A 14,884-nucleotide genomic window follows, 5' to 3' on the forward strand; every position below is an offset into this window, starting at 1 on the left:
CACAACGTGGTGACACGTTGTGAGATTGTAGATCTTTTATTGTCAGCGCGAGACATGGCGCGCAACCTACGGAAACTCTCCCTCTGAAACAATAGCTTTTAGTATACCACAAGAAGCAATTTTGCCCACAAGATTCAGTTTACCAGGTGTACAAGACAATGAAGACTGCAATTAAGAATCTAAAAAGTTCTCTTTCATGATAATTTCACCACAGATAAGCTACATTTTATTTATCATATCTACCTCACTCACTGTCCTATCTTTTCCTACAGTACTGTACATATTACCTGACAAGGAATCCAGAAACGTGTAGTTGTATGTGTATCCTGTCCACCTTGCTGAACATGACAAATGCTTTCGAAAGGGAAGACTCAATGATATTGCTCTCCGTTGTGGGACTTAAAAGCACAGCTTTGTCACAGTCACAGCCAAAAGGCTGTCGCTGGTAAGACTTGTTGCAGTGTGATCTAGGAAGCACAACATGATCTCACATACATGATAGCTGTCTGGCAGGCTGATGCAAAGAGAAGCTCTTATACTTTTCCTTTTACACCTTCCACCTCTCCCTCATTAACATCTGATAACCATTTGAAAGGGTTTGACTAGGAAGTGGTTGGATGGGCATGGGAGGAGTGAATGTATTTTACAGCGCAAGACGATGTCACTCGCCAAAAACAAAGCATGAAAATCTGTTATTTTCTGCAAGTGACACCGCAATTTGACGAAGTATAGCCTAAATAAGGCTTAACAAACCTCAGTATGAATAATCAGCTCAGTAAAGCAGGAGGCCTCAGGGTATATATTTTTCCAGCCATTTAGATAGAAGTTCTGTTCTCCATCCCCACTCCACTCCACTCCTGAGGAAGGGATGGTTGATGCGGGAGGAGGAGGAGGGAGCGTCACTGCAGGGTCACATGATCGTACAGCGGTTCCTTTGTAGCGCCCCTTGCAGACGGATGGAGGTGTGATTCTGACGCGTGCCTCGTGCCACAGCGATACCCAGCAGCTCTTTGAAGAGCAGGACCACATGCCAGTTGAACTTGGCAGAGCATTCCACGTAGCCACACTTCCAGGTCTTTTTCACGAGCACGGAGACCGCTCTGCGCGGGGTGAAGCGATGCCGCTGTAGGTCTCTCTTACTGCCGACCACCAGGATTGGCACCTCACTGTTGCTGCCTTCCCTACAATAGCACAGGGGAGGTCAAACAAAGGTCATACAAAGGATGGGGGAGCAAAGGATGCTGTTGAAGCAAGAGAGAAGATGTGGTAGTATTTACTCTGTGTTTTATGTTAAAAAATAAAACACTGCTTCACATAAATCAAAATGCCATGTTTTTGGGCGGTGAAACCGCCCCTATAAGTGAGATTTGGAAAAATGTACAAATATCTTGGGCAGTGAAACCGGCCCTAAAAGTTTGTACAATTATCCTGCGCTGTGATTGGCCAATCACAATCTATTCAGGACTGTGATTGGCCAGTGTCACATGACACATGTGCATAGCCCTATGTGATTGGCCAGTGTCACATGACACATGTGCATAGCCCTATATAAGCAACCATAACTTAAAAAAAACCAAATTATTGTTTTTTTTAAGTTATGGTTTTGTCCATCATAAAGTGTGTTTTACAAAAGATAAATGTATTTATCTTTTGTACATGATTGATCGACTCCATTCAGTATTGTGATTAGCTAGCAAGACACATGCTGACACTAAGTGGCTCTTTCAGATCAAAGCATATATATTGGTTGACTCCATTCAGTATTGTGGTTAGCTAGGAAGACACCGCCCACTTCACACAGGGTGTGATTTTTTTTTTATGTCTTTGAGGATGTGGAGGTGGATGTGGATGACTGAAGGTGAGTAATTACCCAAAGCTCTGGCAAACTAATCTGTCTCCCTCCTCTTCTCCCCACTAACAGCCTGAAGGTCACAGGTCAGTGACATCAGAAATGTGACAACACTTCCGCAGTCTAGCTGGCACATTCTATCACACAGGGTCAGCTAACGTATTGTGACCTGATTGGTGCAGCATGACTGCTTGTGTGCACATGAGCAGTGTGAACGGACAGCTGTTTATTTTCTTGTACGCGTGTGTGGGTGTATTCATGCATGTTACTTCAATTAACTCGTACATCCATGTCCAGAAATTAGCCACGGTGCATCCATACTGCTTGAGACAGTGTGAATATCGCTGTGTGCAGTTTCCCATGGTTTTTGTTTTTGAGGTGTGCGGGGGTGGACTGGTGGATCGACGCTCACAGGCCCGGGGGCCCTCCCACCACAATCAGCTTTGACTGAGACGCAGTATGGGGGTAAATGTGTTGAACAGCATATTATACTGAGGAGATGTATGGCAAGCTGGAGGCAGGCATAAGGTTGTGACTCAGGAATCCGGAAGCTTGAGTTTTTGAGGATACCTGATTCAGTGCTTAATCCTTATGAAGTGAGAGCAGATATGCTCTCGGTCCTCCCTTAAGCCACTTTCAATATAAGATTTAAGTTTTGGTGGCAGCAGTTTAAATTGAGTCTATTGCTTCACAACACTACTTTTTTTCCCTTTTTTTAAAAAAACTAAATAGCAAGTAGCCTACAAAAGGGTGAAATTGTTCTCAGTCACACATTTAGGCATTTAATTTTAAATACTGTGGTAAGATGATACTGCAGAAGAGTTACAGTATTTTGATAATGTGTAGTAGTTAAAGCTTGGTTGCTAGGCAAAATCAGCATTGCTGATAATGATCTCAACTTGCATAATTATATTTGGTGAAATTCCACAGTTTGACACTAGTAAGTTAACGCAAATGTACAAATACATTCAATACTCCATTGCTTTGCAACACTGAACAGACAATAAAAATGTGGAGTCAAATCAGGAAGCACATCTCTGAGTTTATGCCAAAATATGGGGCCCCTAACTGATGTTTTTAAGTAAAACAACAACAACATCAACAACATGCTGTTAGTTGTAATCTGCAGGGGGGAAGGTGTAGATTGTGAGCTTGTAGATTGGCTATTTTCGGCAAAGAGTAGGGAAAAAAAGGAGGGGACCTTGTAAAGACCCATGGGGGACTCCGGTCAACGAAGTACAGAATATAGGGTTTAACTAAGTGGTTAAGCGTTGAACACAGTATTTGTCTTGGTGTAACACAGCAAAAGGATGTGTAGGAAACTGTAATCTAAATTGCAAAAAAGGAAATTATTGTATTATAAGAAATAATGTAATTGTTAAAGGACATATTATTACTGAAAACAGTAAATAAAAAACGTAAAATCCTAGATGTTCACAAATCTGTTAATTTAATTTGCACCCAACCTAAAATAGCAACACAGCTATGTTTCTTTTCTCTCAAATTCAGAAGTTCAACTTCCAAATAATCATCTCCCTTTTACTGCTTTGCGCAGGATACTGCAAAAACAACAGACTAAAAATATCCCATCACAAATCCACTTAGGCTGGCAGTTTTCTGAAAAATGGATTTGAGCAAGATGTGACTCTGTGTGGGTGCACACATACATACTATGCGCATGTCTTTGTGTGTGCATGTGCGCAAGTGTGCATGTGCTCACGCACGTGTGTGTGTGTGTGTGTGTGTGTGTGTGTGTGTGTGTGTGTGTGTACGCACGCACGCACGCACGCACGCACGCACGCACGCACGCACGCACGCACGCACGCACGCACGCACGCACGCACGCACGCACGCACGCACGCACGCACGCACGCACGCACGCACGCACGCACGCACGCACGCACGCACACACGCACGCACACACACACACACACACACACACACACACACACACACACACACACACACAAGGATGGAGGGTGGGAGTTGACATGGGCAAGGGCGGAAGCAGCACAGTCAAAGTGTTCATTACATCAAAGGCAACCATGGGCTTTGGTCTGGGGAGATGAAAAAATGTCTGCCTTATACTATTTGGGGAAGGTTCTTGCTAAAGTGAATGTAATCGTCATAGTGTGTGTGTGTGTGTGTGTGTGTGTGTGTGTGTGTGTGTGTGTGTGTGTGTGTGTGTGTGTGTGAGTGTGAGTGTGTGTGCGTGCCTGCGTGCGTGCGTGCGTGCGTGCGTGCGTGCGTGCGTGTGTGTGCTGCTATCTTGCTGAAGACTTTTTTTTTTCTTCAGTCAGTTATCAGTCTCAACTCTGTTCTTCATGTGTCTCTGTCTTTTCACCTTCCCCATGTTTATCTCTCTTGCCCTTGCTGTTTCGATAATGGCTTTTCTTCATGGGCCATTAACACATTGGCTGTTCATGGCTCTGCCACTGACCCAAGAGCATAAACCCCATGAGAGATATCACCACATCTGGAGTTATGAGGGCAAGGGGATTCAACTTTGCAATGTAAGTATTGTCTTATCAACAGCGCCGCTTTAGAGGTTGACAAATCATTTGTCATAATTTCCCTCATAAATATGCAATATGTAGGTACAGGCCCACAGCTTTTCTGTTGTCCTCTCTGTTTTTAACAGCACTAGAATTTACTGCGAGCACCTCTCGCACCTCTTCATTACTGAGCTGGCATGAGGCAGGGAGGAATTAAGAGGCATCACAAAGAGTGAACTGTCTGTCACTGTCACACTGTCAGAAACATGGAATTGCATGTGGAGCTGTGGGATTGCATGCTGTCATGGGAAGGGTCACATTTGGATTGCCACTACTGTATATTATCCAGGCAGCCACAGCTAACAAGCTGTATGCGACTATTTCTTGCACCATACAACGTACTACTGACCATACCTATGCTCCACTATCTGCTGCCTAATCATCTTGACGTATTCAAAGCTCTCCACACAACAGATGTCGTAGACCAGGATGTAAGCATTGGCGTTGCGAACCCCTCTGCAGCGCAAGTCCAGCCACTCCTTAGAAGAGAAACACAAGACAGAAAACATTGATATGTAGTTATATTTGAGTCAATCCTTTTTTACAATTAGAAGCTCTTCTAAAGCACCATCTCGTGAACAGCTTCTTAGGCTTTTTGTCCTCTGCGGTGTACAAGTTAATCATGCATTAGAGATCACACTGCCTTTGGGAACGGGACAGCCCACTGTAAAGTCATAAAACATTGTAACTACCCGTGCACACTGTCCACACAGCATGTGACCAAGAACCTAGAAGGAACAGTGCATGAAAAATAAGCAAACACATGGGGCGTTTTGTCAGGACAAACATTAGAATGACAGTACATACACCACGATTAGCACTGCTACTCTGTTCAGGTTTGTTACACAGTGCAGCCTCAGAGGGCAAATAGCACTATTAGTTTAATGGTAATGATTTCCTCACAATAATTAAAGCATGGCACAATTGAATACACTTGCTGCTGCTAGGGGGACAAACAGTTCAGCCATGCCCGTGACACAGTGACCTGCTCATTTCACACTCATGCCCTCTCCACCTGGCCACTGCCATCACCAGCGTGCAGTGAATCTATAAGTAATTTTGCTGGTTTAAAGATGGAGGTAGAAAAAGAGGAGAGCATCAGGGGAGAGAGGGAGAAAAAAAACAGCCACAAGAAAGAGAAAAGACAAAACACAGACCTGAGTGAACAGGGGAAAGGTTAAAGAGTGCCAGAGGATTGTGGGATGTACTGTACAAACAGGGGTGTGAACATAACCTCTGGTCCAGTGTAGACATAATCTAATGGGCAGGGTAATGGACTGTAAGGCTAGCGATTCGGCTAAAACTCAATTCCAAATGTAATTTAATAAAAGATACTAATATCATCAAGGGCTAGTAATGTTAACATTGTAATACATCTGAACATACAACACCAATAATATTATACTTTTATATTATATTTATTATATATTATATAATATATCATATTTTATCATAGTGTATGGTAGCATCGGTATCAGTCATATCAGTCAGAATGACCTCAGCATATTAGCTCCCTGGGATGATCTATGCAAGTCATTTTTACTTTTTGAATTTAGACTTAGGTAGGTAGACTTAGCAGGTAAAGATGCCGCGGGAGCTGCCGATGGTGATGGATATGAGTTCTAATGATGACAGTACTACTAACACGTTCTTGCCATCATTAAATTGTAAGACGGGATTTGTGACACAAGTGTGCTTGCGTTTAGGTGAGTGAGTGAGAGGGACAGGCTTGCATGCAGGCAGGGAGATAATGAGGGTGATCAGGCATGCAGACAAACATGGAGGCGCATAGATCATTACCAGCAAAGGTGGGCAAGATAGAGGGGAAAGGGGGAGAAAGAGCATAATCAAGGAGGCTACGAAATGACATAGTGACTGAGGTTTAAAGTGAAATTGCATATCTCAGAGATAATTATCATCTGATTTCCTGAATCAAAATGCATGCAAAAACATGCTTTCATTTCAGTGTGTCGTCGCCTACATCCCAAAACACGTATCCCAATATATTTATATATATATATTAAGTTTCAGAAATGTTCAACAGAATCATCACTTATCTCCCTGAGAGATGTACAATGCATACTGTACATCTTCATGTACAATGCAAAGCTGACAATGTGATATATACTTGTTGGCATCCATTCTACAGTAGGTGCTTCAGATGCAGTCTCATATCACTGTGAGCTAAAAATAGAACCTTGTGTTCTCTCATCCCATATCTCTTTGTCACCCAGGTCTTGTTTTTAATGTGGGGGAGGGGCTAACAGTACATCCAACACTGCAGTGTTGGAACTCAACACACCAACCTCTTCGGAGAAAAAGAAAAGGTAAAAAAAATAAGAAAACCCAGGGAAAATGAGTGAGAAACAAATCAAGCAAGATAATACCAGTAGATACAGTCAAAGAAATACAAATAATGCATTTGAGGGTGTGTCTATGTATCTATATTGGTAGAGCATCTCATCCTTATTATTGATTTAACCTTGAAAGACACACAACTAAAGAAATCTGCATAGTAAAATGGTGTTAATTTAACTCTGAAAGTGTACACTTTGAGAGTACATTTAGCACTCCACATTTTACTGTGTATTTCTAGAGCCAAACAAAGCATGTTTCCCAGACAACCATGCATGCTGATGAGTTTTTATCAGACTATGACAAAGCCGTCATGTCCTACATGATAAAGAGAGGGCAGCTCACTGGTATTGGATGCTTGTTGTGATGCATAAGACAAGTGCTCACACTTAAGAGAGTTGACATTACAAGCAGTTGGGGGAAGGCTGTGTGCTTTCTGAAGATGAGCCCAAACTTGGTCACACTGGTCAATAAGATCCTAGAATTTCTTACATCCCTTGTGCGTAACATTTCATGGGTGACCTATACCATCAGAACCAGACTGTACACCTGTAGGGTTTGTTTGCTAATCAAGCTGTGGATGTGGTGCTGGCTTCTCACCTGCCTCTCCTCTGTAAAAGGGAACAAACATTTAGATTAATGTTGTGTAAGCTTTTGAAAGGGAAATGACTTACATTACACTCACAAGTCAGTGCATGCACCGAGCATAACATTATGTTACGTGTATTACAGATGCACATGCGTCTCACATTTCTGCCAGGCCTGTGAGTGGCCTGAGTATGTATGCATGTGTTTGACAGCTCCTATCTCAAGGCTCTGCTAAAAAGGGCACAGAATGATTCATGCGCTGTTTTACCTGACGCCAGATAAGAGGCAAATCAATTCCATATCATTATCATAGATGGTATTCTATTGACTGAGATAACCACAAACAATGGGCAGAGAGTGAAAGAGCATTTTGTGTGGGAGGGAGCCATAGTGATACATTATCACAAGAACCCCCCCACCCCCCCAAACATATAACATAATAGAAAAACAAAAAAGGTGCCTGATATGCTGCCTTGAATCCATCTGTCATCACATCCCATTGACAGACTGTGACAGATGCTCGCCAAACACAAACAGCAACAGGCAGCCAGGCCGGCGAGGCCGCACAGCAAACATATTATTATTTCCATCAGACTCACGGTAAAATCATGGAATGTTGCCAGTTCCACATTAACCCTGGTGTCCCTATTTTGGGGACACCATTGTCAAAAATAGCCTAGACCTATATTCTTAATTTATACTCTGCCAATGCTGGAGAGATGGACATGGACAAAATGAGTCTTTTATACTTGGTTGTATGGTTATGATGCTTGCTGAAAATAGATTTTCAAGTGGAAAAACAGTTGTATTGGCCTAAATTAGCCTTTAGTGTTTCAGAACTAACTATGCCGCCTCGGCGTGGAGGCGCACGGCCTCAGCCTGCTCTGTTGTGCAGCTCGTTCACCATCTTTTATGAGGGAAACAATGAAACCCCATTTGGTAAACTTTATTTTAACAGTGTCCATTAAACTCTATGTAACCTAGCTAATAGACTGCAGCAGATTCCGTCTCTTCTCTCTATTAGTCTTTTGTTCCCTGCAGTCCTCTAAGAGGGCTGCATGCTTTAATTCAATCCGCTCTGGTAATGGAAGTACATCTCAATCAGGTGTCTTTGTGTGTGTCAGCCCTGCTACAGCATTGTGTCCAGTGACCCTGACCCAGGTTACATTTCTGTGCAGAGCATGGGGGCATGACCAGTGGGTCACGGAAAGGGTGGGTGGTGAAATCATCTGATATCCCACCAGTCCTGTCATAATGAATAGATCACATCAAACACAGAAAGAGACATGGCTTTAGAACACACGGACCAGGATATGGGCAGAAACACTACAACCCATCTTTCAGGACCATTCTGGAACAAATGGATAACCATAAATCTGTCTGATCGAAATCTTGTCGTTGCGCGCAGTTAATGGGCTTCTTTGCCCATATTCCTTACACAGAGGATCCACTGAACGCCCCTCGTTCAATGCAGCCCAATTCCATTCTGAAATGGAGAACTGATGGAATAATATGGTGCAACAATATGGAACAATATGCTACAATGTGAGAAAATGAACAGCTGTGCTCATGAAATCTCTTAATGTGACTCAGGGGGAGACACAGGAAACGCACACATGCACACTTTCTGTTTACACCTGCCTGCCTGTTCCCTAAAGGGGGTTAAACACGATTAAGATAGAAGAAACTCAATTAGATTGCCTATATATTGAAGATCTCTGAGAATAGAGGTACAACCCTATTAATGCATCCTAGCACCATATTACATCTGTTTCCCTTCACTAGTAGGATGTTCATTGTAAGTTGTAATCTTCCCTTTGTGTTAACACAGTGTTTACTGTGTAGAACATGCTGACACTTCAAGAGGCCTCTGGCTCAGATGCGCTTTCTCCTATGTGGCAGCTCTCCTGTGAGTGTGAGGGGGGGGGGGGGGCTTCTAGAAGCAAGTACCATACAATCAGGGATTGTACGGGAGCTCTGTCTATAGCAACCTTGGAAATGTCCATCTTGGGAGCTTTATAGCTGCTCCTCAGAGGCGAGGGTTTGTTACACTTGTCAAGACAGCAGAGGCTTAAAATACAGTGTGGTTGCATATAATCATATTCAGTTCATTTCTTGACACAACAAAAAATATCATAGTGTGTAAATAAAGATATGAATTAGCTTGAAATATATTTTGAGCTGGAACCTATTTATACATTATTTAAGTGAAAGCCTATTAAAGTGCTTATAGATAATGCTTACAGCACAATTATCTGTACAGAAGCAATCAACAAAGATTCTCTTGAACCCCAAAGCACAACTTGTTGTCTGTTTTGGAGGAATAATGTTAACAGTACACATAAGGTACGAGGCTCAGCAAGGATAAATGAAATATAAATGATTTTATTTTAATCCAAAATCATGTGGCATTTTTCCATAATTTTACAGCAGTACAACAATAATAGCCCTGCAACACTATCATACAAGCTGGCATTGTTCCCTGGGGGAAGGTAACAGACTCGAAGGGTCAGAGAGAAAGAGAGAGAGAGACAGAGAGAGAGAGAGAGAGAGAGAGAGAGTTCAAGTCAAAGAACTGTATGCTCTCCAAGGCTCAAGTCAACCAGGTATCCATAGCAACTGGGGACATCTGGCAGTGGTAGGATAAATAAAATTGGTATTTTGTCTTCGAGGGTTACCCACAGTCGTAAACAGAATACTGTGTTATAAACAATTAAGTTGAGAATTAAGGAAATAAATAACTAAAACCTGCTTTCAATCAATCTGACAAAAAAACATTATAATAATAATAACAATAATAACAACAACAATAACAACAACAACAACAACAACCACAACCATATACTGTATTGGGTAGGCCACCAGTGTCTTAAATATAAATATTACCTGGCTGGAGCTTGCTGGAAAGGAGGAAATTGGCGGGACATCTAAAATCTTCAGCTCGTACATGTTGCCATTCAATATGACGGAGGGTCTGTACACATATCTGGTCCTGGTCGGCGTGTACTCCTCTGAGAAATCATTATAGATGAACTGGCGTATGATAGAAGTTTTCCCGACTCCGGGAGCGCCGATAACTGCGATACTCAGCGTTTCAACCATCCCTGGAGCACAAGTTCAGGACCACGGACAGCGACAACAACAACTACAGTATATTGTGAGGACCGACTGTTTTGTGATCAGTGTTTGTGGGTAGTAGTGCTGCAATTAAACGAATACATCATCCATGGCTCCCATGGGGGCAACGAAAACTACACTTCCAAATACCTCTCCCGCGGCTGAAATAAATCCATACTAGTCAAAAGAAAAGATCAGAATGACTCCTTCAATCAAGAGCGTGCAGGGTTCCAGAGGTTCTTCGCAGTGCCTGCATTCCAAAAGGGAGAAACTCTGCTCATCATCTTCAGGGGACAACATCCCCTAGCGACCACCTCGTCCCCTAAGAGGAGGCGTAAAGTCTGTCCCTGCCGTCTCCACATGGACATAATCACAATCACTGTCCCTGTGGTCTCCACATGGACATGGATTTTCAACCTCGCCTAACAGCAAATGAGCTCACATGGCATCATGCCTGTGACGGATCTTATGAGTGTCTCTGCACATTCCAAGCCCATGCACTCATTTCCAGCTGATGCACCACTACCACTGACTGACTAGCCCACGGCTGACACCTCGATCATACCACGGAAGACGCGAGACCGACAGGCAGACAGTCGTCCTTACAGATAGACGTCCCACGTGTTTTACTGTTGAATATACGATTCCACAAAATGTTTTTAAACGAAGCTGATGAATGGTAATTAGGGTGAAAATGGCTTTCCACAGACTGCAGACGTTCGCTTTCTGTAAAGGCATGTAAGCCTGCCTATTGTGCCTTGCGTGTCTGTTGTTGGATAGCCTATGCATGCGCTTCTCTCTCTCTCTCTCTCTCTCTCTCTCTCTCTCTCTCTGTCTCTCATATATCAGCAAAAAATGACAAATCCGTTGCTCCCTCGCGTGCATCCAATAGGATCATCATGTCATGCAGGTGAAAGCGCACAAGCCAACATGAATGCAAATAAAATGTAAAGAAATTAGCAGGAATTCGTTATTTCTGGGTGAAGGCTTTATTTAAGCAGCATTTCCATTCAAACATCTCACGACTGATCAACTGTTCTTGGGTGAGGGAAACGTGTCATATCAATGAACTGGAGACATTATGGACCCCCCCCCCCCCCCCCCCCACACACACCCCCACACACACACACACACACACACACACACACACACACACACACACACACACACACACACACACACACACACACACACACACACACACACACACACAAACACACAAAGAAGAAAGAAAAGAAGAAGAATTCCTTTTTAAATAGCTCTGCCATTATCAGGTCTAGTTAATTATGGTCTCGATTTCAAGGTCATGACTCCAAAAGACCCATCGAACAGTGTTTACAAATTAGCATCTTCTGTTATGCTGCAGACAGAATTAAAATGACAACATTTTACTTCACATGACTATAATTTATATTTCTCTTATTCCAAATTGGTCAAATTGGATTCATTTTGTTTTTGGAGATGCTCCGCGGCGCTGTGTTGAACTGACTGCAGTAGCGAGTGAATATCATTCTGTATCACAAATAGTTACAGTATAAACACACCTGACCGTAGACACGTAATTTGCTTCGACAATTCGTTCAGAATTTTTAAACAATGTGTTTAGATTAAATTGTTCTCCTCTCAGCATATATAGGCTACAATGTAGTAGCACCCCCTATTGGAAAACAATCCGTTTATACATAGTATTGCCAGCATTTCTTTGGAGAATTGCAGCAATGTGTGGGACAATGCCTAATATGGGACACTTCTTGACTCTTCCTCAGACAGATGAAAGTCAGTGAAACTGGGTGAATGCAACTTGCAAGCTGTGTCATGTGATCAAACTCATTTGTCTAAAAATGTGTTGGTAAAGCAACCACTCTGGCAGACAAACGTAACGTTAAAGGTAAGGGAGCTCCAATCCCTCAGTTTGGCCTCATGGGTTCTCATGGGGGCCTCATTATGCCCCTCAAAAATTATGCCCATGATGCCATGGTGGCCTTGATGCCCCGCCCGCACTGCCCCAGCTAAACCGTTGTCTCTCCTCTACCTCTTTCCCTGACAGCGTCTTTTGCTGAGATTCTGAATTCTCCCCATACCCTCAGACAAGTTTAGTGACTCTGATTAGTTCACGACTGAGCCTGTATGTGTCACAGTCTGTCAGTGTCCTGCCCTTGTGTTTGTCCTTGTGTCTGTCTTTGTGAGTGGGCGCGTGTGTGTGTGCATAGGCATGGCTCCATCTTCCAGTTTTGGCACGGCTGTTACCTTGCCTCCCTCACCTACCTGCCTGCCTGGCAGCCATCAACTCCAGTCCACAGCAGCCAGCTTATTTAAACCCTGGTCGCTTCCAGCCAACTAGGCCTACTCCTAGTATATTTATTCCGAGAATCCTATATGTTCTTCAGTTCTCAGACTTTGTTTTTTGTTCATAGTGTTTTTGACTAGTAGCTAGTGGTGGAAGAAGTACCCGGATATTTTACTGAAGTAAAAGTAGCAATACCATAACATAAAAAAATACTCTGTTACAAAAGGCCTGTGTTCAAAATGTTACTTGAGTAAAAGTACAAAAGTATTGGCATCAAAATATACTTCAAGTACCAAAAGTAAAAGTACTAAAATGTTTGAAAATAGAAGATCTACAAGCTCACAACGTATAGCGATGTGAGGCATTGTGAGCTTGTAGATCAGCTATTTTCAAATAGCCTATGTATAAAATAGGGCTGAAGTGGTTAACGAATGTTTTATAATATAATAAATTATATCTGCAAAGTAACTAGTAACTAAAGTTTTCAAATAATTGTAGTGGAGTAAAAGTACAATATTTGCCACTGAGATGTAGTGGAGTAGAAGTAAAAGTACTGAACATTGGAAATACTCCAGTAAAGTAAAAAATACCACAAAATTTTACTTAAGTACAGTACTTGAGTAAATGTTCTTGGTTGCTTTACACCACTGCAAGTAGCCTACGTTTCTCCTGTGCCTCAGTTACCTCACTCCCTTGCTCTGCTGCTGCCTCCCACCTGCCTCAGCCTTTCTCCAAGCACTCTCCACCTCTCCCTTTTGCCCTCTTTGTTTTCAAATAACACAGTTGGACTCTGTGTTTGTGTTCTACTTTTGGGTCCGTCGGTTTTACAAATCGTGACAGTATGAACTTCTGACTCAGGAGGAGTTTGTATAGATTTTTTAAATAATTGTTTTATTTGATTGCCTATAGCCGCCTTGGCGTTTGAGCCCTAAAAAAATGTACTACACCCAAGGCCAGGTGGCCTTGCAGCCAAGATGAAAATACGAAATTCCAGGCTGGGGGTATGCATTTCTTATAAATACAAAATCCTGTACGTTTTTATAAGGATGTGTTTATATGTATGTTAATCAAAAATGTTATACAGTATGGTGTAAATATACTCTATTTGTTATCTCAATCAGAATTTCTTTTGTCCCGCTTTAGGAAATAGGCCTACTGTATATAAAGTGGGATAGCATGGTTTGCCTAATGTGGGACAGTGTACTACTTCAGTTGGTCAAGTGTGTGGAGGGGCATGGGCAGTGCAATAACAATGGTTATTTACAGGGATTTAGTCTTCCTGATGATGACTGACATAACGTTTGTTGTCACAGCTTTTGCTCTCGATAACCACTACAGTAAAGAGACAACATTTTCCACACTGACTGATCAATGGTATCTATTACGTTGACAGGGAAACCTGCTGTAGCTTTCTAGAATACATCTGTACGAACAGTGTTAGCAGACACAACACAAACCCAGGTTAAGCCTCTCTAAGTAACTCTTGACTTTGAAATGTCACCATTTCGAGCACCACTCTGTCAGCAGGATGCTTTCAGCATTGGATAAGACTCAGACTTCACTTTTGGCTCAAGGTAGAAGAAAGCCAACTAAAGTCTGCTGAATTAAAATACCAAGCCGTGAAGGATGCTCAAGTCACTAGTGCTGTAAAGCCACCTCCATGGCTCATGAGAGCACAGGGCTATGTATTTAAAATGTCACTAATGAGTGCACGCACACACACACACACACGTACACGCACACGCGCGCACACACACACACACACACACACACACACACACACACACACACTATATGATTCAAAATTTGAGGATTCAGTCTAGTCTACTAAACACACGCAGGCACTGCGAAGAACAACACACACACTACTCTCTGATTGAGAGAGTCACTGAATACAAGTAGCCTACCTGGGTGTATGGCTCCATGAAAAAAAATCCATATTGATAACCTTGCCTCCAAGCTGTGCCAGAAAATTGGCTTCCTGTACACAGATCTGTTTCCCTTTAGGTTGTAGGAAAAGGGTTGTGGAGGCAGTGTTCTTACAGTTTTGGATTATGGTGACACAGCGTCAACCCCATGAAGCCTCTGAATTCGGTCTATCACTCCGGTATCAAATGTATTAAGGGAAGTAAA

General features: G+C 42.6%; 1 protein-coding gene across 1 annotated transcript; it reads right to left on the bottom strand.

Annotated features, from left to right (window-relative positions):
• Positions 1-774: 774 nt before the first annotated feature.
• Positions 775-10,449, bottom strand: rasl10a (RAS-like, family 10, member A; the record flags this gene model as incomplete). The annotated part of the gene is made up of 3 exons (XM_080434131.1): positions 775-1,181; positions 4,759-4,883; positions 10,234-10,449. 3 exons carry the CDS (start codon positions 10,447-10,449, stop codon positions 911-913), a joined length of 612 nt encoding a protein of 203 aa, XP_080290257.1. The 3' UTR covers positions 775-910.
• Positions 10,450-14,884: the final 4,435 nt, after the last annotated feature.

Source organism: Gymnoscopelus braueri (genome assembly GCF_963280865.1).
Source record: "Gymnoscopelus braueri genome assembly, chromosome: 7".
NCBI classification, from domain to species: Eukaryota; Metazoa; Chordata; class Actinopteri; order Myctophiformes; family Myctophidae; genus Gymnoscopelus; species Gymnoscopelus braueri.